Below are 25,804 nucleotides of genomic sequence, written 5' to 3' on the forward strand. Positions count from 1 at the left end.
AGAGGGCACTGCAGTCACCCCAGGAGATTCTGCCATACAGGGCATTAGGACTTCCTCATATTACCCGCTTCTAGCAGAAATGCAAAGAGCACTCACTGGTAACCTCACATTCCTTTTCAAAAGGATGCCAGTTATCTCACTTCATGCACGCACAAGATCAGATAGCTCTGGAGAGTCATATACTTAACCAGAATTGCTACATGACTAGATAATAATAAATGTCTCTAAAGCTGGGTGTAATGTGCAGCAATGAGCATGGGTTTCACTCATATGGGTGAAAATGGTCACAAACCTTTATTTACAGGCCATTACAACAGGAATATATATGCAAACACAGAAGCTTTTTCTCCAACTTGTTCTCCTACAGGAGTGAAAGAAATACACACGTTTATAAGCCCAGAGCATGCCCTTCATTGGACTTTCCAGCACATGGCACTGATGAAGTGCTCAATGACCCAAAGCTGACCGTACTCTGGAGACAACCTTCACATTTCTGAGGCCCTGCAACAGCCATGGAGAAGAATTCAGTCAACTCAGAATTCCATACGGCTATAGGACAAGCTATATACATCACACACAGCCAGTTTTATCTTAAGTCCCTCTAGGGACTCACACACTAGATCAGGGGTCCCCAAACTTTCACCTGCGAGGGCCACCTCCCTCAGTCTTCCTCTTATGGTGGGTCAGAGCGGCTGGGCCCACGTCACGTGGGAGCTGGTGGGGGAAGGAGCAGGGCCAGGAGAGGGGAGCGACCGCCGCACGGCGCTGCTTGGGGCCGGGAGCGGTGTGGCTCTGGCCAGGGTGCCTCTAGGCCCACATGGGAGAGAGGCAGGGCCAGCAGAGGGCCAGTCAAAATGTGTTGGTGGACTGGATGAGGCCCATGGGCCATAGTTTGGGGACCCCTGCGCTAGATAGACAAACTCTATATCTTCTCTAGGTTTGGGGAGGGAAAAGCTCCTATATTTAAGGTTGGATGCAACAAACAAGGAACAAGGCTGCAGCACACTCTTCCTTCTACAGCCTTGTCCTATCCTGGACATTTTGGATAAACACTACACATAGGGCTCAGTTTCCGATTTCTGTACCAGTACTGCACTGCTCCAGCAATGTAAAGGAACCATAACCATCTGAGGCAGGCAAAGCAGCCTGAAGCACACTACTGAATGTAGCTTATGCTTTGTAGTATGGTCTAGTAGATAGAGCAATGGATCGGGGCTCAGAAGACCTGGGGGGTCTATTTCCTGCTCTGCCACTGACCTACTGCATGGCCTTAGGCAATTCACTTCACCTCCCTGTCCCTCAGTTTCCCCATCCATAAAATGGGAATAATGATACTCCCCTCATTTGTAAAACGCTTTGAGATCTACTAAGGAAAAGTGCTAATTAAGAGTTAGGCATTGTTATTAATGGAGATATATCTTACATTCAGAGAATGCATGACATCAATTCTTATTTTCCTTGGACCAGATTCATCCCCTGATTTGAAGGGAGTCACAGGGCAGAGGAAATTGGCCTCTTGTTCTCAAGGTCTGGTCTGCAAAGATACTGTACTTGTTTCAATGATCACTGTGGCCAATATGTGCTCTCAGTGACGCTAGCGTAAATCTAGAACAACCCCACCTGCATGCAGTTAGTCCAGACATGCAACAGCAGTTGGGAGCAGCCTTTGGTCCCTGCTGTCGCCAGAAAAGTAGGGATTCCTATGGATCAGTCAGAGAAGTTTGAACCATGTGGCCGCACTTCTCATTCGTTTTTAGGAGAGTGTCCGGCAAAGCTCATTGTTTAAGGCCACACTCGAGCTCCACTCCATAAGGATTTGCACTCTGCATGATGCTCTTCACTAACGTTACAGGTTTGGGGTGTTTTCCGGCGAAGCACGAGAGCCAGCTACAGATCAGCATGGCTGCAGCCGCTCCACCTCCCATGCAGTAATATGCCCAGCCAAGTCTGCAGGTTCCTGCAGAGGGAGAAAGAAGAAGGGAAATAAGGAACCCAGTACATGCTGTAGTGCTGTGTCAGTCATGAAACTGCCCTGTATCTTCTCTGCACCTCCCCGGCCTAGTGGGGGAAAAGACAATGTTTGCAGCCTGGCACATGGAGTACATGGATAAACTTTTACTGAAATCATCTTTACTTCCAAGGCCCTTCATGGCCTAACTATATCCTACCCCTCCTCTCATATACACTGCTGAGATGCTGACTCCTGCCTACACTCTGCCAACAATGCTGTCCCTCACTTCCCACTCATTCAATTTTCAAACAAGCCACTTTGTGCTTTCTCCCATGCTGCCTCTCAAATGGGAGCTCCCTGTAAACACCCGCAAAGCCACATCAATGTTCCCTCCCCTTGCAATGGCTCCTTGAAACTCTCCCCAGCAAACAAAACAAAAAACTCGGCAATGGCTAAGCCGCTGGTGTGTTCAGAACGCTACCTACCAGGCTACCAATATCGCCTCATTGTTCCCTCATGCTCCCCGGTCTCTCTGTCTGTACCTACCTCCTGTCTCTTGTCTTATATTAAATTGTAAGCGCCTGGGAACCGGGACCATCTTTTCTGTAATCTGTTTGTACATCGCCCAGCACAACAGTCCACAACTGAGGTCCTCAGATGCCCCACTAATACAAATAATATATAATCTACTTGTTTATTGTCCCTCTTTCTTCCTGTCCATGGCAAGACAAATCAGAGTTGATTTCAAGTGTACAGAGCCTGATTCACCACTGTGTTAGTCCAGTCCTACACTTACTCCTAAAGTTATTATTATTAGTCATTTGTATTGCAGGAGCATCTAGAGGCCCTATCCCCACTGTGCTAGGCATTGTATAAACACAGAACCCAGAAACTGTCCCGGCCCCAAAGGATTTATAGCCTAAGCAGAGAACAGTAGATTTACACCAGAGTAAAACTGGGAGTGAATCTGGTCCCGTTTTTTCAATGCATCTTTCCTTTTTGTTTGTTTGTTTTGTTAAAACGTTACTATTTTATACTTAAATCAAATCACTGACAGCACCGGCACCAATTTTCCAATGGAAACCATGGCTGATCTGGTGAGACACCCAGGGCAAAAATCACACCATGGCATGTGGTCACTTTGAGCAGATGAGACACGCTTCAGGCAAAAGTTACACAGCAGCTAGGAGAAAAAGCCAGGTTACTAACGCAGCCAGTGGAGGCCTATGGGGGGGCTTCTCTTCTCAGCTGTTCTTGGCAGATCTTAATTATTATATCCTGCTTTATGTACAGAACTCCCTTTGCTTTCTGCATCAGTGGATAGAAAGGAGTAACCAAGTCAGGAGGTCTGAGTTGAGAGTTTTGCCCTGAAAGCAGAACAAGTTCTAAAAAAGAGGAAATAAATCATCCAGCAGTGGTACGCTAAATCCAGGTTCCACTAAGCAGATAGATTGATATAAAGACATCTGATAAAGTTTCCACATCTAGAGTCGCTGCTTTTGTACAACACGAGAGCTGCCCTAACTCCAAACCCCCAGCCGAAATTTCATGCCAGGATTTAAGAGAAAATTAGAGTACCAGTAACTGTGAGGCAAAGTTAAGGGGCATAGAATGATGGTCAGGAGAATAATTTTGGTAGTTATGGCCTAACCATTAGAAAGCCTTCAAGACAAGCATGTATATGACAAGATCAGCCTGATGTACAATTCTTGATGCAGAGGAATGGCGAATAGGTGAGCCCCTGCATCTCTTTTTTCTTTGATAGCTCACTGTACGCCAACACCCACACTAATGCAATGAGACCTGGTGGTGGTGAAGACAATTGTATTCATCGGGCTATCCCCAAGATGTAGTTCATTACCAAAAATGGTATAGGACATGTTCATTTACAATAATGTGTACCAAACTATTACCATGCCCATGATACTATAAACCTCCTGATTCCTGCCTTAATTCCAAATTAACAGTAATATTCATTTGTCCTTGAGCTCCCTTCTCGGGCCAATCCGTATCCATGAGTCCTGAGGCTGAACTGAGCATCAGAAAGATGGGGGGATAGCTCTAAGAATGAAGAGAACTGATACCATGACGGCACTGGTTGCTTTTTGCTTTACAAAGTAACTGCTGAAATTACCACAAGGTGTTACTAGGGAATTCCACTGGAAGCAACAGTAACTAACGCTAACAGATAGCATATTAACTCACATTTGCACACCATATTAGCTCTTTTGAATGCTGAGAGTAACTCGTGTCCACACTGCAGTGCTGGCTCCAATGTCATATCAGCGGGAGGGAATGTTGTGCATATTGAGAGAATGGCTACAACAGGTGACAATTACACGTGAGGAAGAAAGATTTTGCAAGTTATAGAGTCAACAAATTGGACTTGGTTGTACATCCCGGATGAAGCTGAGTCCTTTGAAATGCTGCAGTGTTGGTGAATGGGCAAGATTCACTCCAACGAACCCATTTTTCAGTCATGTATACTGCAGATACAATAAGGTTGGCCTGTGTCATCTCGTCTCGTAGTCATGAAGCCCAGCCATATGGCGCACTTGGACAAGGTAGAGCGAAAGGAGTCTCAATAGTCAAAGTAAAAAATATATATATATGAATATAATGTCCTATCTTAAGACACAGATCTGCTCCAGATTATTCACTCCTGTCCAAAAGGCTGTTGTATTGGATGAAGGTGGGTTATTTTTCCCTTCCGGCAGTGGGAAACCTTTGGGGCAGGTACAGCAGAATGCACAAAAAATCCCTGTATAGGGAGGAGTGAACATTGAACAGAACAGGCTGGAAATGAGGAACTGTATTGTAAAATTCAGAGCCTAAACTACATTTCAAATTCTTCAAAGTGGGTGGGGGTTCAGATCCGGGATTTATGCCGATCTCTGGTTTAAGGTCATCTGCTAAGGGACAAAGCACCACCACCACCACCCCCGCCGTCAACCTGCCCCTCTCCTGCTCAGGAGGGAGCCAGTCAGTAAAGATGGCAAAACTAAAGATTCCAAGTAACATCTCTCCTAAACTGTTACCCTCTGCTTGTCAGCTAGATATGATTGATTATTGTGTGACCAATTCAGGCCCTCTGCTGTCAGACATCCTGCACTGCCTAGACAAAAAAAAAGCCACTGCAAAGTATTATAATGCAAACGTAGTGATTTAAAAAAAAAAAAAAAGTGGCTTTCAAACCTAGCCATAGCAAATGTATACCCCCATGTTTCAAGGGACACATGCAGATCTTCATGGGATTCTATGGATAATTTGCACTGATGAAGGGAAGTGCTGGCTTCTCTGCTGGAAAACAGCAAGCATTAAATAGATGTCATCCTTCTAGGCTGCATTGTGTTACTGGCAAAAGCAGATCTATAAATATCTTGCACATTTTTTACTGTCCTTGGAGTTGGCCTCTGAACAAGGCAAGTAATGTGTAGTTTGATGTTCTCCACACTGTTGTGCCAACGGTCAGCTTTGTTGATTTAATCGTTTAGCACAGGCCTGTTCCAGCAAACTGTGCTATTGGAATATTCTTTGTTTAACTCAGGACCATGTTCAGCCTTGTTATTCTGTTTGACTGGCATTTATTTCATTTATCTGCATTGTTCAAGGATTGTTACCCAGAATGACTGAAGCATCTCCCCTTCCATATATGCACTACAGCAAGCACAAGATTCGTTATTTCCGTTTCCCTTTCTGAATCTCATCTATGGGTCCAGTCACCCCTTTTAGCATAAAGAAATGCACAGTGGAAAAAAAGATGCACCAAAACAATGCAGCTCTGTATTGTATGGATCTGAGAATTCAACCAAAGTGAAGATAAGCGAAGTTTATTTATGGGAGTGGTCTGGGTTCATAAGAGGAGGAAGCAAAAGTCTGCTGAATGTGCTTCTGGTCTGACTGCAGTCTGATGATCCAGACATGCTGGTCTGAGCAAGGATGTGCATCACAGAGGAAAGCTGCTGATGTGACTAGCCATGCAGTTTCCCAGTAGGGGACACAACAGGTGGCAAAATAAAACTCAGTAACACTCCCTTGATTAGCTCTGGGCAAATATTGTCCACAAATATTCTTTTGCATTTTGAAATGAATTCCCCTTCGGCTGTGTCCCTGCTTATCAGGAACTCTCCAGCAAATTATTTTTTTGACAGCGATATTTATGGAGATGGTAAATTTTAAACAAATGTTGCAGAATATTCAGAGACGGTACATTTTAAATTCATAATCACAAGTATTCACACTGGCAACCTGTTTCAAAGAGCTACATTTATCCAATCAGGGATTAAAATCACGCTATGTGACCGACCACGTGGCCAAACAAAACAGCCTGAATGTGCCCCGGAACAGAGGCAAAATACATCACGTAAATGATTGGTGATGAGTTATTCGTCCAGCTCCAGTCAAGATCCAACCACTAGATGAGGACACAGGAACGAACGCCCCAACGTCAGTCAGCCCTGATGTTACATGGACATCGGCACTGAAATGGCATTCACAGCTCATATGCAATTGTGCACAAATATGTATTAAGGCAGCAGCTCCCTTCCCCTCCCCCCCCCAAGAGCACACAGTTTGCAGGCTGGCACAAAATTCCCTTTAAGGAATTACAGGGCATGTTCACTGAGTTGTGCTCCTGATTGATGTGTGTGAGTGGGCGCCTGGTGACAGAACCACTCAGTAACCTCACTGACAACTAAACAGTCCTGTGTCTCCACTAGAGATAGGTAAGAGTAACCCACATCCACCCAGAAATTAGCCTCTGTGTTGTGAACGTTGGGGGACATGAGCATGTAAAATCTGCAAAGCAGCTTTCACCATCATACCATGGGCACCTTTGAACACGATGTTGGCCTGGGGAAGGCATGTGGGGCAAAGAATTTCCCACCTCCTTTCTGCCAGACCACCACGCCATGTGCCCGCCGCACGTAAGCCCTTCTCATGGCTGTATGCCCACTCATAGCTCGTGACAGGACCACAGGTGATCAATGTGCCTGGTGTACTCACCTTCTGTTCACTCTACGCCCTGTTTCCCTTATGCACAGAGGTCAAGTAGTCCCTGAAGTATTTTAACACGCAGGAGGGAAAAAAAGAAGTTGCAAGAGAAAGAGAAAAGGTTCCCACAACAAATTAGTTTTTGAGCTAAGTTGGGAAGGGGTAAAAAGCTCATCTTGTTCCTCTTTGGTATATATCATTGCTAATAGGCTCTCACTGAGTCACTCCGTTCAAGTGTTGAGATTTGCTGTGACAGGATCACTCATAAAAGTTATTAAATCATCACTCAGAGATGGGGCTGACATTTCAATCAGAGACTCTGCTTTTATTCCAAGTTGCAAATCTCATTGGTTTGGAACAGGGCTCTGTTTCCTTATGTTAGATTACATTGTTAACATTAAGAGAACTCAACCACTGACTGGCATTTTAATCTTTCTCTCATCTCTGGTTTTCGCCCCTATCACCATGGTATCTAAGCACCAGGCAGAATCAAGGAGTGAAAGCGCAAAGCACTGAAGTGTTTTCTTCTATCCCTTCCACACTGCGCTGCCTGGTGATTAGTATATTCGTGTTCCCAAGGGACTGAATTGGGATTAAAAGAAAGCCATGGTAAACCATCAAATTCTGCCCTCAAACCAAACCCCAGCCACTTGAAATGCCCGAATGACATGCCACTTTCAAAAGATTGTGTAGATCTTTATAATATGACCATCCCTTCTCTTGCTTGCACGGCTTGCGCAGCAGTGAAATAATGAACAATGTCAATTTAAATCATTGGTCCATTAGGCTTCTTCGCCAACACTCTATTGAGATGAATCGGGGCAGAGCTGTTATTTCAAGCTGCCTCCAAACCCAGGCATTTTGCACTCAGACTCATTTGAAAATGTTCTTGGTAGTCATAAGGAATAGAAAGAATTATTATTCAATGAAAGATTAGAGTCTGGAGCACCAGGCAGGAGACTTCAAAGTACTGGCTCATACAGCCACCACAAACCAGCCCTGTTCAACTCCGACATATCTATGTGTGATTTTTTCTGATAACAGTAGTTGTTTAATATCCCTCTCTCACTAACAGCTTTATCAAAAACAGGCACGTCTTTAACCTGGATCTGCTTAACATGAAGGGGGGGCTCCCTCGGAGCTTTTCTGGAACGGCGTGCTCACTTTCAAGAATGCTCCTGCCCCGGTACGTGACAGTCACTATCTGGGTGTATCCAGCTGCAACCTCCCTTCCCAGGATGCTAGAACCCTTCCTGTACAAAGAATTTCATTGTCCTCTGACAGCTAGAGTGAGCATGTGCAAAGAGACCGCATACACCTCGGATGGGGACCAAAGGGCACACAAGACTTAAAAGTGAATTAAAATCCTTTCGTAAGAAAAAAAGAATAAAATGATGTTCCAAAAACAAATCTGAGACCCTGCATTGTTAACAAGATTCATTAGCCCCTCAGATACCACAGTGGTGCATGTGGTAGAAGGATAGACGGACGTGTAGACTTAAAACTAGATTGGTTGGGACTCTCCCATCAAAAAAAATTTTAATGGAAAATGACGTTTCAGGAAAAATTTCCCATTTTGCCAAAAAAAATTCCATTAGGAAAATCATAATGAAATATTTGATTCTGATCAGGTGAACCCGAATTGAAACATTTTGCTGTGTTGAACTGAATTAAAATACGTTGTTTCCAGCCAGTTCAACGTTAATGTGTCCACCTGAAGTGCTGTTGTGCCTCATGGGAGTTGTACTGCAGCTGTCTCATACCCAAGACTGGATTGCATCTCCCATAAGAAATTCTGAGGATTCCTATTTTTGACCAGCTGTATTTAAAACATCACAATTAAAATGTGTTAAAGGCAATATTTAAACATTTTTTTACATATTGGGACCTGAATTCAGGCACTCCGGGTGCTGTGTGTGTCCCACAGGACATGATTAAAATCATAAGTGCCTAAGACCTGATCCAAAGCCTAGTAAAGTCAATGGGCATCTTTGCACTGACTTCGATGAGCTATGGATCAGGGCCTTAAATGGGTCATCTATGTGATTTCCTGAAACAGATTTCGTGAAACACGCTATGGCTTTGGCAGGTAGATTAAAGTGGCATTTTTTTAAATATTTTGAGTTACAATGTACTCAGGTACAAAGTTAGGTCTACACACACGATCTGTGAAGGGACTTAAGATTTTAGATAGTTTTCGTTTTTTAAAAAAGCCTTAAATGCTAATATTTTAAAGGCGACAGGTGGGACAGATCGTGGCAAGAGGAAGGATGGCCTCTGGGTAAAGCACTGGACTGGGCCTCAGGAGAGATGGATTCAGTTCTCACCCCTGCTGTCGCCTTCTTGCAGGAGCTTGTTACTACAGTGCATCTCGCTACAGTTAGAATGGTTTGGGGTTTCCGTTATCAGATCAGCGAGCGGACGGGCATCCCAAAAACATGACTCAGAATCGGGTGGTAGGTGAACCACGCAATCGCTTCAAAGCTGTAGCTCAACCCTAGCTTAGGTGCAGCGGTTGCTGTGTGCTGTGTGATAATACTGAGCCAGATTCACCCATTGTGGTGTGCAGTAATTGGGTAGCATCCCTTTAAATAGTTTGGGAGCCCACCAGTGAGCCACCCTGTCTTCTGCTGCAGAAGCCACCAGAGCCTGACAGCGATGCAAGGCCTTTTATGTTGGCTAAGTATGTTAGGCCAAATTAACCTGTTTCCTTTGATGAATAACATCCTGGAGAAGGTGCTTTATTTGTCAGAGCTGCGCATTCACGCCATACGCTGGAAAAATCTTCACTCTTACCAGACCTATGTCAACGGGAGCCTGTTCCCAAGCCAAACCCGATTTTAAAGCATTTGCATAATGCTGTGCAGCTGGATTTGGCATCCAGGTGATTCAGTTCGTCTCAAGGCAGCTCCCTTCAGCCCTGGGAGTTCTGATTTCATGACATGACAGGCATATGCATTTTGCATTACCAGTAGCAGTGGGGCTCACAGGAGGCTGAAGGTCTCATCTGTTCAGCAAAGCGACTGCAGAATAAGTGCCACAGCGTGTGCTGCGGTTTAAACGTATTTTCTAGGCAGCCAAGGTAAAATGATGGTAGGGTTAAGGAAGCTCTCCCCCGACAGCACACAAGTACTAGTAATTCTAAAATGAAAAGCCGGTGGCCTCGCGAGCAGCAACTGCCAGAAAGCAGCGGCCTCAGCGGAATGGCAATCAATGGCTGAGGGCAGGGGTGACAGGCATATTTCATTGGGAGCCGGGATACCACCATGATAGGCACATTCCAAGTGCTTGGCTAGACAGAGACAAACTGGAAAGCCTCCTTCCCTCCTCTCCTCTGAAAATGGAGGGTAAGTCAGTGAGGGAGCTGATTCAAAAAGATGAAAGGGAAATTTTCAAAAAGGTTTGACGTTTTCAAAGGAACTGAATTTTTGGGGGATTGGTTCAGTGTTCACCTTTCCCTCCCCCCTTTTTTTTTTCTTTTTGCTGCTGACAAAGGGAGAGCCACAGGAAAAAAATAAAAACCAAACATTGTTTGTTTTTGAACAAACGGTCATTTTTCAAGTAAATAGGCTTTTTTCCTTTGAATAATTCTGACCAGCTCTCATCAGGAGCATTCATGGGAGTTTGAACTCCCTGAGTCGGGTCTGAAAGCTGTGCACAGGATGGCATAAGGGGTCACTGACGTTTCATGCCAATCTTTGGTGCATGCAGACTGATATCCTGTCTCCAGCGATCATAATACATAACGCTTCAGAGGAAGATGAAAAATTCAACCGAAGATGCATCAAGTCAATGGTATATGGAAGATGGGCAGATGGCGTTTCTTTGGGATTCAATCTACATTCAGTCATCTGACACCCTGAAGCATGAAATGTAATCCCTTTATTACCATATGTTGTATTCTACAAATGCTGTCAAAGGACATTAATTATCCATCTCATTATTGAAATCGACAGCACTGTCTCACTGTCCTACCTGTCTCACTTCTAGTCCAGAAGGGATTGGTTTTGTTGGGTGGGCAAAATCATTCCATTAAAGGTCTGTAATTGTATAAAGAGCTTTGAGGCTCATGGAAGGTGCCATATAACCAGTAAGTACAACATGCTGCTATAAAACACAGGCAGAATAACTATAATTACATTAGACTGACTAACTAGTAGAACCACTTGAAAATTTCCATCAGATCTGTTTTAGACAGAAAATTGGGTGAAACTTTTCATATAAAGTGTCTGCTTTCCACAGAAAATTTCAACTTTTCATCGAAAAAATGAACATCCAAAAACCAAAAAAATGTCTTCCAAAAATTGAAAATGTTGATTTGGAAATGCTACTGCAGTGCCTTATGGGTTACCGGGCTGGACTACACCACCCATAATGCATCAGTGGTGCTTCATAGTAAATGTAGTCTGGCCAGGGAGGAGAATGGGGGTATAAGGAACCCAAACTGGAACTCCCATGCACCGTATCAACATTTCCAAATTTAAAAAATTCAGTTTCCATCTGAAATTTTTTGGTTTTCAATTTTTTGCTAAAAAGTCAAAAACTTCTGTAGGAAGAAAAACCTTCATCTTCTAACATGCTCTACTAACTAGCAGACACGTTGCAAGAAAACAAGGCACAATCAATTTGTTAGATTTGGCACTTTAATGTTGATTAGACATAATTTCTGTATTCAGCAAGGCTCTTGTGTGAAAGAGACAATCCACCAGGCAGAAGAAAAGCCTGATGGTTCTGGCTTGCTCTGTTCCCCATTTCCTAGAGGCAGCAAGACAGTTACTCTGTAATCTTTGCTTCTATGGGAAAGGGTTTAGAGAGCCCTTTGGTATCCACAGCCTTGTTGGATAGATGAGAACTGAAGGACAGTAACACTCAGAGGTAGATTAGGACTAAGTGGAACCCAGAATCCCCCTGGAAAAACATCAATACGTCCTGCCTTGCTTACCTGAATCCAGGGGTGTGCACAATGGGAAGGGACAAACAGAGGCATTCCCCCCCCCCCAATAATTGGCAGGGAGGCACAGAGATCCTTCGCTCCCCCAGGGCCCAGCGGGGAGGGCGCATGCAGAGTTCCTCTGGGGCCCTGGCAGGGATGGCGTGTGCAGTGCTTCTCCTGGGGGGGGCCTGGCAGGGAAGGCTGGTGCTCCTCCCCAGGGGGGCACAAAATGTGCCCTTCCAAAAGCACTGGAATTTAAATTCCTGCGCACGCCCCTGCCGCCATCCAAAATATGATGCTGATCGAGGCAGCTCCTTCCTCATCCCCTGCTTGCCTGTAGCAAAGAGAAGGGTCTCCAGTGCCTTCCTACGCAGGCAGGCAAAGTTTCCAAAATCACTTCTGGATCCTTGTATGAGCAACATCATTCATGTTGACCATGAGTCAGATGAAAGGAACTGACTTTTCGGCGTAAGTCCTCCAGCTGTGTTTAACACATCTTTGTTTGAAATTACACATGCTGCACTGTGCCACACTTCAGCTTTACTTACCCTTCTAGCCAAGCAAACAGCTCTCGAAGTACCAATAAAATACCCATGAACTGCCATTAAAACAAGGGAGGGAACAGCTTGTGTGCGCACAGAACTTTCCATATTCCATCAGGGAACAATTGATCTCAGCCAAATGTAAACAGATCTGTTCCCTTCGAAGGAACTTGGAACATACCAATAGACCCTCCATCTATTTATTCTCTTAATACACATGTGCCAGCAGAAGGTAGATGCTGTAAGTTGTAAAGTGGTAACTACTGGAGCAACCAAACCACAACCAGAATGAAACAGCCCGAAGATCCTGGAGCATATTCAGGAAGTGGGCATTTTTTCAGGATTTTATTAGGCTTTCAAGCTTGATATTGGTACAGAAAACAGCCTGGTAGCCCTTTAAGAAGCCAGGCTGCTAGGAAAAAGCAATGGGAGCTTGGATCTCTCATCACACCCTGTCTGCACTAAGAAAATGTATAATTACTTTGCTCTCCTGATGGCAGCAATGGTGGATATTAGTAGTATAGAGTATGTAGTTTCTTCACCCTTCATCAAAACAATACCAGAGCTGGTTTTCACAAAGCTGTCTTCTTTCATCTACATTCGCTCCAGAGCCATTTGTCCTTCCTTTGACAATAAAATTCCAAAGTAAAAAACCAGTTGCAAGAGAGCAAAGAAAGCAGGATGATTGTAAGAATGCTGCACGGATTAAGAGACAGGGCGGTCTGGAGCAGCTGATTAAATTACCTGGCTATACTGACATCTAGAGTTTCTTTAGAGTACAGTCAGTAGTTGATTAACATGCTCTTGTTCCTTCAGTGGTGGGGAAGTGTGTGTTAGAAACACTGAAAACTCACAGCAACGGGGATGAATACATAAGAGATGTCCCATAGGCCACAGTCTTTCAGGTGTGAAGTATACGGCAGGCCCCCTCCCTCAGGGCCACAGCTTTAGACTGATTTGTCTATGAATGTACTTTTTGTTAATATCTGGGGAAGGAGCCTGGAGACAGCCTTGAAGAGTGACATGCTCCAAGAGGTACCGCACATGAGCAATGCAAGCTTTCCACATTGCAGACCTCCTGCCTAACCGGATGGGTGGCAAAAGGATTTAAATAGTGCTATACAGTAGGGCCAGATTTTTCAATGACATGTCACAACAGAAGCTGCTGGGTGCTTTTGAAAATCTGGTCTTCATTTAGGCACCTAAAGGAGAGTGGAATGCTCTTGAAAATCTGGCCCCGAACTCTTGCAAAAATCTGGCTCTCAGTGCACATGGTATTTTGCAAACAGATCACAAGAGAAGAGCTAACCATCTAAGGGCCTGATCCTGCAGACACTGATGTGCCAAGATAACTTTATGCCCATGAGTAGTCCTGTGTGTAAACCTACTGCAATGCATAAGTGTTTGCAGGGTCGTCCTGAAAAGACACAGTGGAAGAGAGATGCAAAACCAGGCCTTTCTTTTTAAACCTTTTCCATGTTGGAGGGTTGTTTGATTTTTTTTTTCTAACCCTTCCTTATTCATCTTTGGTGGTTGTTAGGTTTCAGCTCTCGCCTATTTGTTGTTTGTTTTTCACCCTAGCATCTTTACCTATTTTTGTTTATATTTTCAGATTTCAGTTTGGGTTTTCAAGCAGATTCAGTGCTTGGCTTCTTTATTCAGAATAACAATGAGGGTGCGCCACCTGGTGGTGGCTCTCGGAAGGCTCACCCGGACCCCTACAAAATGCACTGAGACTAGACCCGCTCTCCTCACCAATTTTTCAGTTTGGTGCCTGAAACCCAAAAACTGGTTTGGAGTCAACCGGAAACAAACAAAAAAAAAATCATTTTTCAGCAAAATGAAAAAGAAAAAAAAATCATTTTGGATCAAACAAAATGTTTCATTTGAAACAAATCCTTTTTTTCAGTTTTGAAAATGTTTTACTTCTTTTTTTTCAGGGAGAAGAAAGTTTTATCCAAAAATTTTTTGTCCAGCTCCTGTTGAGACCCACCGAACTCCTTTCACCTGTGGCATGTTGGCTGATTAGCACCGATCTCTATTTGAATCTGTGCCCTCAATGTAAAAGGCACTTTATCACATTACCAAACCTCTTGAAAAATAGAATCACCAACAGATAGAATTAAGAACGTAAGAATGGCCATTCTGGCTCAGATCAATGGTCCATCTAGCCCAATATCCTGCCTTCCAACAGTGGCTGGTGCCAGATGCTTCTGAGGGAATGAACAGAACCGAGGAATTATTGCATGATCCATCCCATTGTCCAGTCTCCATTTCTGGCAGTCAGAGGCTTAGGGACACTGAGAGCATGGGGTTGCATCTTGGCTAATAGCCACTGACGGACCTATGCTATTCTAACTAACATAATCATACTACAAACAGTCTCAAAGGCATCATTCAATGCTATTTAATCAGGCAGAGCCTTGGCTTGATCTGCCACAGCTGTAGCATAACCAAGATATGATTCCTCAGTTACCCAAGACACACGTGCTGCTATAAACACCACAGGCTCAAAAGGACCAAAGTTACATAGCTGCTACACAAGCAACTCCATCTGTTTTCACGATCCCAGTATAAAAAGATAAACTTGTAGATAATAGGATCCTTTGGCTTATCTAGTGCCTCCTCCTGCACTAGTGCAAAACCATCCTCACTTCTAAACCCCTGAGCATCATTCTGAGTCCCCCTAGCCAAAACTTGTTCCGAAGACCTGTTCGCTCCTTTTAGTTTGTAATAATAAACTTGAATTTTTTCCAGCATCATCCTATGAACCGAGATTCTGAATGAACGATGTGACTGGTCTGTACAAGATTATAGACAGGGAGACAATTCTTGGGGCCACCTTAGCCCAGTGGCTAGAACCAGCAGATTCATCCCTACACCTGATGCAGGCATAGAGGGGAGGCAGATTGCACCTCCACTATTCAGGCTCTGTAAAGACCATTCCAGTCCTCAGTGCAGACTAGGGCAGCCATCAGGCCTGCCAGAACTTGTACCCCTTGCAATGGCCAGTATGGTCCAATAGAATCAACAAGGCACAGCTCCTCCATGGCCACAACTCTCACTTCTATTTGCCCCCTCCCACCCAACCCATCCCCGCTTCATCCCCACACCTCTCCCATCCCAGCCCCCTGCACCCCACAATTGCTATACAGCCTGCTCTGTGCCTTAGCACAGGGGCTCCCTGCACCATGATGTTCCCAGAGAGATCTTATATCTTTGCACCAGTTAGCAGGCCTAACGGGGCCATGGAGCAACGATGAAATGGCTGGGCCCAATAACTCTGCTGGAGCTGGGTGCACACAGAATAAAAAGAATTTGCAAGTGTTCTTATAACTCAAGCCACCCAATCCATCCCGCTGGTATTTGTCCTCTCTGTACAGACAGCTTAAAGGTTAAAGCTAATGTTAGACATAAATATACTTCTATAACCAGTTTCACTGTCTGGACAGCTGCCTGAAACACAAATTTGGGATGTAACTGGGCTACCAGTTGCTGACTTGAAAAGCCTTGTAATAGCACTGGAAGCGATGGGAGGAGAGGTGGACTGTGAGAGGCCAAGAAAGGCACAGAGTGAGCCAGACCCCAAAGGCAAATCAGAGTAGAATGAATCTATGTTCAGAAGCCCAAAGAGGAAAGGGGTGTCTTGAAAATTCAGCATGAGAATTCTCTTGCCCAGGTTAAATGTATCCAATTAGGCAGAGATTTAAAAGGAAAAAACTTTTAATGCTTTTCATTTGCCATGCTTTTTCATGCTTGCTGTGGATCTGCATGTGCAATATGACAAGGAGAACAGTGCTGAGACACCCTTAACTTGGCAGTTTTGTGCTTCTCAACGTCAATGATACATTCATGTTGCTTTTGCACAATGATAAGTTACATGGGGGGAGAAGAAAGATCATGTGTATCATGCCCTATTTCCTGTTAATAGGTCCTGGGGCTTGTCCTTAAAGCAAACCTATGCTCAGAAAATAGACTGTGCAAAAAAAGGACCTTCTTAGGCACTTATGTCGGCAAAACTTTTGTTGCTCAGGGGTGTGAAAAAAACTGTGCCGCTGTAAACATCTTAAGTATAGACATGGCCTAACTCAATAGCTGTGCTGTCCGTGAATAGGTGGAGTCAGAGCTGCTTACCAAAAAGACTAGGGCTAGGATTTTTCAAAGGGGAGATGGATGCCTTTCATTGGGAACCAGGTGCCTAGCCCCCTGTTCGAAAATCCCAGAGCAAAATAACTTAAACAACTTTCTACTTCAGTGAGCAACTGGGAAACGTCACTGGTTTTATTTTCGAACTGAGTAGATTTCACCTGGAACTGTCAATAAATCTGGACCCCAGAATGACTTTTTTTTTTTTTAACAGTCACTTTTCCAAGCGTCATGTCACTTTAAGGTGAGAGCGTCTCCACTGAGGAGCTCAGATATTGTGGTGATAGGTGCGATACAAGGGCCTGAACAGAACATCTAGCTGACATTAGCAGCACTGCTCAGAACAGCAGACAGCAAGTTAAATGCTATTTTATGGCTTAATTTGATTAAGAAAAATAAAGCTGTGGGCTAGAGTACATAGGGGAGATGCTTTGATCATCTGTAATTGGCCTCAGCCGATTCATCAGAAGTGTCATGCCCCCATGATCCGGGTACATTGCAGCCCTGCTCTGTTGCTATCTCAGAGGATTCCGTAGTAAAGAAAGCTCTGCCAGGAAACAGTTCTCCTCCTCCTCCTCCCCCAGCCCTCCCCCTGTGTTTGATGCAGACAGCACATTGTACGCAAGGGAGCTGCGACAGCTTACAGAATTACTCCACTGTCAGGAACAGGTTTCCATCGTGCTGCTCCTCCCGAGAGGAGGTTTTGCATAATATTATCCCTTCAGGGTGCATCCTCTGACCCCTTAAAAGCCACAGTAGGATATAACTTCAGCGCCCTCACGGCCAAGGCGGCGTCTGCTCTGGGGGCAGCTCTGGCCAAGAAAAGGCAAGCGCAGGAACGCCGCTGGGAAATTCCCTTCAACCTCAGGGGCACTTGCCTCAAGCCCCCTGGAGGGAACACGCACACAAAGCGGAAGAGTACCGTGAATACAGGAAAGGGAGAGATTTACTTACAGAGGGATGAATGGAGAGAACAACAGGGGGAAAGATAGGGGGAGCAGTAAAACAGGGCTACATCCAACACAAGGCTCCACAAGTCCATCGGTACCACAGTCGGAAAGGGCAGACACCGAGCCACGCATCTGCACTCAGAGTTCAGGAGTTCCCGGGTGGAGTTCCTGTCCTGTGGTGAGTCTTAGGTGCTCCTGGTCGTCTTTGGCACCAGTGAACTTTCCCCAGCAAACCCCCTCTGGTGCCCTCTTCTACCGCTCACTGCAAACCCACACAGAGCGACGCCCTCCCACATAGCTAGCTATAGCTTCCCTCCGGGTAAAGTCCCAACCGCAGCACTCATAGCCCCGTACAGCTTTGGCCAGCAGTGATACTGGAGCCAGCTCTGGTGATTCCTCCCTGACACTGCTCCTCCTGACTCCTGTCCCGGGGCGTCCCTGGTCTGCTGCTCTGTCCCTCCCAGGCTTCAGGCAGGTTCTCGCCCCTAAGCCCATGCGTAACTGTAGGCATGCGCTTGAGTCCCATTGAAGTCAATGGGATTTAAGCACGTGCTTAAAGTTAAACATATGCAGGGATGCTTTGTAGAATCAAAGGAACAAAAGGTGCCCTTCTGCATTAGAATGGAAGGATGTGTCTCTGGGTACTGGCTGACTCAGGGGCAGGATAACACAGCCTAGTGTCTTTACCTGGGTTGCCAATTCAAATCTGGCTCAAGTCAATAATTGTTCTTGATGAGCCGAAACCCAAACCCGGAGTCCAAGCCCCTTTCTGTGGTTTTGATTCCAGGTCCGATGCCAAAGCTGGGACCCACTTTGAAGGTCAGATGCAGCCCACGAGGGAGGAAACGTCTCAAGATCAGCAAGTCTGTAAACTTCATGAGATCTGCTGCTCTCACAAACGTCCACCATGGTGGAGCTGAAATCCCATGAGAACTACACAAAAAGTTTTAACACCCTTATGCCCAAACCCCAATTCAGCTCCAAACCCAAACACCAGCCCTAAGATTATACCTAAAAGATTCAAACACAGGCACTTCTAAAAAACGAGCAAAAGTTAATACCATTGGAGAGTTGTTTACTGGCCTATGTGGAATGAGTTTGTGGTCCCAGTCCAGTACCTCGTGGACAAATAACCGTATTACAGAAAGGGCCTCCACAGCTGGCCCCAATTGCCCTCATTGTCAACAATCCCATGAACGGGCCCAGGAGCGAATGGGCCATGGAAAGTGACCTCCTCTGTCCCCAGCAGAAGTGGGCCTTCCAGATCAGCCTAAGCTTCTCTGCTCTGGAAACACTGACAAAGAAGTCTGCACAGTTGCTGTCTATGCTGTACCTGTCCTGTGGATAACCAGAGGGCTTCAGTCTCTGTCAATGCACAAGCATTTTGCTTAATAAAATACTTCCACACACAAAAAAAAAAGGCACAAGGGAATCTAAAATACCCCGGGGTTCGCTAGCACAACTTTGAAGATACAGGGTTTGATCTATTGGTGCATCAGAGAAGCACCCTCTGGACTGGGGTGAGGAGGTGGCAGGAATCATGTCTGCCTAGCTGTCTGTACAGCACCTCACTAGCACAATAGGGCACCAACCCTGATAACAAGTGCCCCAGATCAACTTTTCAGACACACCACGTATTGTTTTACCTGGTAGCCGCAATCAGAGGCACCAGTCATCAAAGAAAGATCATTAGCAATAGAGCCAGGTGGTAGCTCTCTTATCAACTTTAAACAAAAAAAAAAAAGAAGAAGAAGAAGAAAGAGAAAATCCCACAAATTGCAAAGTGGAGAGGTGTTATGTGACTCATGATACTGCCAATAGCCCCAATAGCTGAACCTACCAGGCTGGTATAGGTGCTGACTGAATGAATAACATTGTTGTAATTGATTCAGGACTCATATAAAGTGATAAACTGGAGAGAATGTGTGTAAAACCCCATTAGCTGCTGCGTGTTCTCCTTTCCAGGGCTGCCTTACCTAATTGAAATTGATTGGAGGCATTCCCACACGTCTGCTGTATTTCTGGGCTGTTCCATCCTAAGGGATACAAAGCACAGCCTGAGCTTATCAACAGCCCTATAAAAAGAGAGAGAGAGAGAGAGAGAGCGAGAGAGAGCAATGTAAAGACACGTCCCACAGAAGTTTTAAAAAACCAAATAAAACGCCAGCGTCCTGGGGGGCATTGCGACAGGAGCCCTAGAAACACGCCCGTTTAGAGTGCACATTTTATTTCCTCCATCACAAAATAGATGTTTCTGGAAACCTCACTGAAGATTAATGGCAGAGTGGGGAATTCACACAATGTAATAAAAAGCCTCAGTAGAAACAAATGCAGTTTGAAAGCAAAGCTCGTGTTCTGAAACAGCAAGATCTCCGAGACCGTTAGAAGAGAGGTGAGAGGGGCACTGAGAGTACGTCTGCACTGCAATTAAACACCCGTGGCCGGCTCATGGCAGCTAACTCAGACTCGCCGGGATTGGGCTGCCTGGCTGTAAAACTGCAGTGTAGACATTTGGGCATCCGGCTGGAGCGTGGTTCCCTGGCAGAGTCCCAGAGCTCAGACTCCAGCCTGACTGAGCCCAAACATCTCCACTCACTGCAATTTTACAGCCCCAGACCCCACGAGCCCTAGGCAGCAGGCACAGGCCAGCTGTGGGTGTTTAATTGCAGTGTAGATGTAGCCATAGAGCTCAGCCACATAGGACCATGTTGCTATGTGACTGAAAGGTGATGTTGCTATTTCTTCTTCTCTGTACCGTGCCTTTAAATGTAGAAGGTCTACCTTGCTTGATGGGGCAGCTGCCCTGTATTGTTCCGTTTTACACATGCAGTATTAGAGAGGGAAGCGCTGAGTTCTCCCTCTGGCGATGAGGACTTTGGGCCATTGGGTTACTCCTGATGTGACTGAAAGCAGAATGGGTTTCTGGAGAGTTGTTGCTTCTTGTTTTTTGGTTTCCCCCATCTACAACAAAAGCCAGCTAGCTTTGAAGAGCTGCCTACTGCCCGTCAGGAAAGGACGTCAGTGAGTAACACATGCACACACACATAATGTGCCATAACAGGCAATAAGGACCTATAGGAATACGTACGGACTAGAAGAAAACTTAGTTACAAATTCAAACAAATATTCACCAAAAACATTTGTAGTATGCGCCCAGCTCTGGCCAAGAATCAGGAGGAGGAGAGAACGTGTCTGCAGTGCTTAAAGTGGTCTGAAAAACGTGGGGGGCAGAGAGGGTCTTTCATAATCTGGAAGTCGCAGCTTCGGTAAAATGGTGCTTAAAGTGCACCCCTCAGTGACCCGGCTTGATAATTTTATTTATGTATTTATTTATTTGTTGTTTTGCTGGGTCTGTGACCCTCCCCCCCACCCATGCGCACTTTAAGCCCAGCATGCATGTGTGATATGTAATGAGCCAGCAAAAGGATCATTAGGAGCATTGCAGAAAATTGTGTCTGCATACAAAAAAGTTTGCAACTATTTCCTCTGTAAGGACCAGGCTGTGATTGAGCAGAAAACCTCCTGTCCAACTGAGCATTTCTGTGGTTTGGGTTTCCAACTCCTGGGTTTATTTAGTTTCTTTCTTTTTCCGATGTAGCAATGCAGAATTGCTCAGTTCTAGTGCAGTAACTGGTCCTGCTGCTTTGTGTAATCCATGCTGTCTTTGTCTTCCTTTGACCAACTCAGCAATCACTGACCTCTGCAAATGGCTTGCCAGGATATCTGTTTCCAGTAGATAATCAGAGAATGTAACAGCCAGAGGAGAATGATAAATACACTGTGCTCCAAACATTTCGAAGACTTCAAGTGGGAGTCAGGTGTCACGCTGGGTCCATCAGCATTCTCAGTGGTTTAATGATGCAAAGATGCTTTGAATCCTCTCTCTTCAGGGACAAATGCTTTGAAGAGCTGCCTACTGCCTGTTAGCAAAGGATGCTAGTGAATAACACATGGACGCACCCTCCATCCTCCTCCCCTTCAGTATCACAGCTACTATTTTTAACCAAGTTTACAAACAATGGGCTTCATCCTGTCAGGTGCTGAACTCCCTTAAATCAAGGGGATTTATGGGGCTCAGTACAAGGGGGGGGGTGAATAATTTAGATGTATGTCGTTTATACAATAAATGTTGCCTCTTTATCCGTTCAGATTATCCAGAAAAGGAACATGTATTATTTAGCCAGTGATTTTGAATAACACTAACTGCAGCTCACTCACAAGCAGCTTCTGGGTGATTGTCCTTTGACATACAAGTTGTTTTGATTGGACACATAGGTCATCTGGTAGGTTTCTGTTCCCTGATTAGATGAATGTTATTCTTAGGGCCCGATCTTCCGCTGGTGTAAATTGGTGCCGATGATACCAGCTGAGGAGCTGACTCTTACCTTGTGGAGCTTACAAACCTGATATTCGCTTGCTGCGACCATCCTCCAATATTTGCTTAAAAAATCACGGTCTGGTGACATTCCTGCCAGTAAACTCACTCACCAGAATAGTCACAGAAACCAAATACAAAAGGGGCAGCTGTACAGTGAGAATCACATTTGTTTAAAATTTAAATCAGTTAGTGGAACTTTTCTTTTCCTCATCTTATACCATCAAAGCCTAAAAATTAGAGCCTCAGGTGGAGTTTACCTGGATAAGTCAGACCAGGAAAATAACAGTGTGAACACACTGGGCTGAGAAGCCAATGCACATTAGAGTGGCAATCTGCCACATCCCCCAAGATCTTCTCCAAATAATATAATATACATGTGCAGCTGCACCCCCATGCACAATCCTTTTAGAGAAGTAAAAGGCACTAAGCCAAAAATGCATTTTGTGGACTCGTAACTGACAACTAATCCCATTATACTGGATCAAAGGGCTACCGGAAGCCCGTAGGGGCATATTCTTAAAAATGAGGTAGTAAGTAAATTATCTTGCAGTACATTTGCCCTTCTCAGCATTTCCTCTATTACATTTTATTAGAAGATGGAATTGATGAGTTTTCTCTGGTGATGTTGCTTTCTGCTTGAAAACTCTTGGGTGACACCTGACATACAGATATTGCACTGGCTGGACGCGCAATAATTAGCCATGTTATCTGCCCAATACTGACTGTGAATTTGAATAGTATGGAAAATATTATTTCTTGTCCTGGAAACGTCGTCATGAAATAGTGGATCCACATTTCGGTGCTAGCTACAAAAGCCTGAAAAGGGCAGCAGAATTTGAGTCAGTAGGAGGGGTGCTAGAACCAAGCATAAGCAGTAAGGAGGCATCAGGCCACCAGCATCTCTGGCACCGGGAACGGGAGGAAGCCAGCCTCCAGATGGGAGTGTGAGGAGGTCTCACATTGGTGAAAGTGCAAGGATCATATGCGCATGATGCCAGGAGCAGGCATGTAATATGCAAGCGCAACCTTCTCTAGGTATATTTGCATTTATTGACCCTTGCCATGCCTTTGTAAAGCACGAAGGATTGTTTTTCCAAGAATCAGGCAGCACAGACAATACTGAGGAGGTTTATTCACGATAGCGGGAAGTCTGATAAATCAGCTTCAACTTCATGGTGTTAGTGGTCAATTCTATACGTTTTCCTATTGATTACATAGTACGTTTTAAATTCTTTATCTATTCACTTACAAATACAGACATTGTCCCAACCGGAGAGAACAACAGTGATAATGGTCATTACATACATGCAGAGACACTTTAATCACTCACTTACTTCAAGGTTGCGAGGGCTACACTTGGGGTGGGGGGTAGGGTGGAGGAAGAAGGGGGGTCCTTACAGATAGGTGGCAGGTGAGACAGAAATTCTAAAAGCAAATGTGCTGTTTTTATTGGAATTAGAATCACTAAGAGGACATCTGGCTTCCTGAGCCATCGGATACTTACACTAGCCATTGTCCTTGAGGCTCAGATATGCTCGTTAGCCATTTAAATGAGTTTTGACCTACAACTTGTTAACTAAAAACAACCTTAAGCCTTACACCTTGCACCATCCATGCGTGATCCTTACACTTTTGACAGGTGGTGGGAGGAGCCAGCGCACCAGGAGGGCTCCCCAGAATGCTATTGAAGCTGCTCTCCGGGCAGGCCTCAGAGCACAACATTGAGCACTTAACTTTAAAAACAAGGGCATTGTCCAGCCATCCAGTTATAAGAATGCTTAGAGAGGGGAACAACAGATATATTTCCTGCTACTGTTCAAATATCATACATACATATTGCCAGTATGTATGTGGGAAACAAATACACATGCAAAATGTATTTTGTGTGTGTGTGTCCCCTCCCACAACATTCATAAGGCTGGAAGCCTAAAAAATACTCAGTATTCAACGGGTTAAACAGCAAAGCCTCACCAAAATGCCATGTGGCCTTTTCAGCTGGAGAATGTTATACTTGAGTGAATGGAAGGACAAAGGGCCTGTTTCTATCACCAGCAAAAGGGGTCCAGAACTAATGTACACAAGTGGCATATTGTCTCCTAAGGATATTAGGGCTGGGCAGTCACTGCAGAAGATAAACCTCAGCAAACAGCTGTTTACTCCTATAGTACATATGTGTAGGAGCCTTACTCACTGTCTCTGTGGTCAGTAAACAAACTGGTGAGTGGAGTGGAAGTGAAAGGAAAATGTATCTGAGCTCTGGGTCTTAATGGACCCATTTTCTCTGCACTTTTTGCCATGCTGAGATTGCTCTGACCTGACACTAATTGCTCTTCTCCCCAAGATGTATTTCGGTTAATGCACCTGCTGCCGAGAACCTTCTGTGCCTGTCATAAAATCCACAGAGTTTTGCAGGTACGTGTGACTCAACATTGCACAGCCTAGGATCAGTGCACATCAGGAAACCGCTGGGGCAGAGACTGTTTTTTATTCTTTGGTTGTGCGGTGCCTCGCACAATAGGGCACGACCCCTGATTTGGGGCCTGTAAGCCTGCCATCATACAAATAATATCATTTAAACACACATGTAATCTCCCCTCCAACCTTCCCAAAAAACCTGTCAAACTACTTCGGTGGAGAAATATTTTCTTTTAAAAGAATGTTACCAGCTCCTTTATCTGTAATGTACAGTAGCTCTGTAATGCAGCTGGTAAGGATAGCACTTAGAGTAGCCTTATTGGTTTACCTGTGCTGCTGTATGAAGTTATTTAAACCTAAGCTCAGGCTTGCTTTAGGCTACTGATCTTAGCTGTGCAGTCATTGACTAGGATAACTAACTAACCAACACTAATTCTTCCCAAGGAAACAAAAGGTTGATTCATCCAGTTATAGTCTTCCTTAACTTTCTACCCGCATGGCGGGGTTGTCAGGCAACAGTAGCCATGTTGGTTCATCACTGTTCAGGACCATTCACTGCTCTTGGCTTACTTTTATTTAATTTTTATTTATTTTTTATTAGGGGAAATCACCCATCCTTTTATCTACTTGGTGCTTAATAGCCCATGACCTGTGCCCAGTAAAGATCTACTGAGAAGCATATGACTGGAGCAATAATTGTACGAAGGATCACACCTGATGAATAATAAAACACTGTGAGGTGGTGACCTCCAAAATAAACTTTGACCTGTAGTTTTCAGACAGTTGTCCTTTACTTCTTGAAAACATAGGCTGACACCTAACATAATGAGCAACAATTATTTCTTGAGGTATGCTTCAATGGCATAAATAGAAATGGAAATGCAGGTAAACAAATGTTCAGCACCCTTAATAAGACAAGCCCAGACCAGATCCCCACATACAAAAGTATTCTGAGAAAGTTCTTATCCAGACCTGAACTTCATGCTTCTGGCAAATCTTAAATCTAAAAATAAAGCACTGCTCTCTCACAAGGCCACCGTGTAGTAATGTGAACTACCTAGAGAGCTAGCTAGATGGCGATAGAACATACTCAAATGCTGCTAGACTAGTCTGATTGGAACAAACGCCTGTTGTGGTTAGAAGTTCCTGTTGCTTGGTCCTGAAGACAACACGTCACCTCTACCCAACAGAAGTGAAGTAGAACAAGGCAAAACTAGTTCCTCAACAAGAATATTCACCCAGGCAGTGATTTCTGCTAATGTTCATACAAATCAAAGAAAGCTGCAAGCACTTATAGTATCTTACATCATGTGTTTTTCCCACAGTGTACCGAACATGAGACTAGATGGAACCAACATCAAAAGTATTGCATTTAAATTGAATAAGGAGGCAAACACAACTGTGGTGGGGAATTTCAGACCCCGCCCAGAATGTAACTTGGCAGCAACATGTTTCCAGGGCAATGTTGTGCCAAGAGTCTAAACCCAAGCATTGTTT

The 25,804-nt window shown here is 44.7% G+C and overlaps 1 protein-coding gene across 1 annotated transcript in view; it reads right to left on the reverse strand.

The window, feature by feature from the left end:
• Positions 1-300: 300 nt before the first annotated feature.
• LHFPL1 (LHFPL tetraspan subfamily member 1) overlaps positions 301-25,804 on the reverse strand; it is a 30,528-nt gene continuing 5,024 nt past the window's right edge. The window contains exons 2-4 of the mRNA XM_067549716.1: positions 19,491-19,589; positions 1,424-1,957; positions 301-501 (exon numbers count right to left, since the gene is read on the reverse strand). Coding sequence (XP_067405817.1) covers positions 1,776-1,957; positions 19,491-19,589 — 281 coding nt within the window. The 3' untranslated portion in view covers positions 301-501; positions 1,424-1,775. The remainder of the gene's footprint in view (positions 502-1,423; positions 1,958-19,490; positions 19,590-25,804) is intronic.

Source organism: Emydura macquarii, unplaced genomic scaffold (genome assembly GCF_026122565.2).
Source record: "Emydura macquarii macquarii isolate MOO-44397 ecotype Brisbane River unplaced genomic scaffold, CSIRO-AGI_Emac_v2 contig_1253, whole genome shotgun sequence".
NCBI lineage: Eukaryota > Metazoa > Chordata > Testudines > Chelidae > Emydura > Emydura macquarii.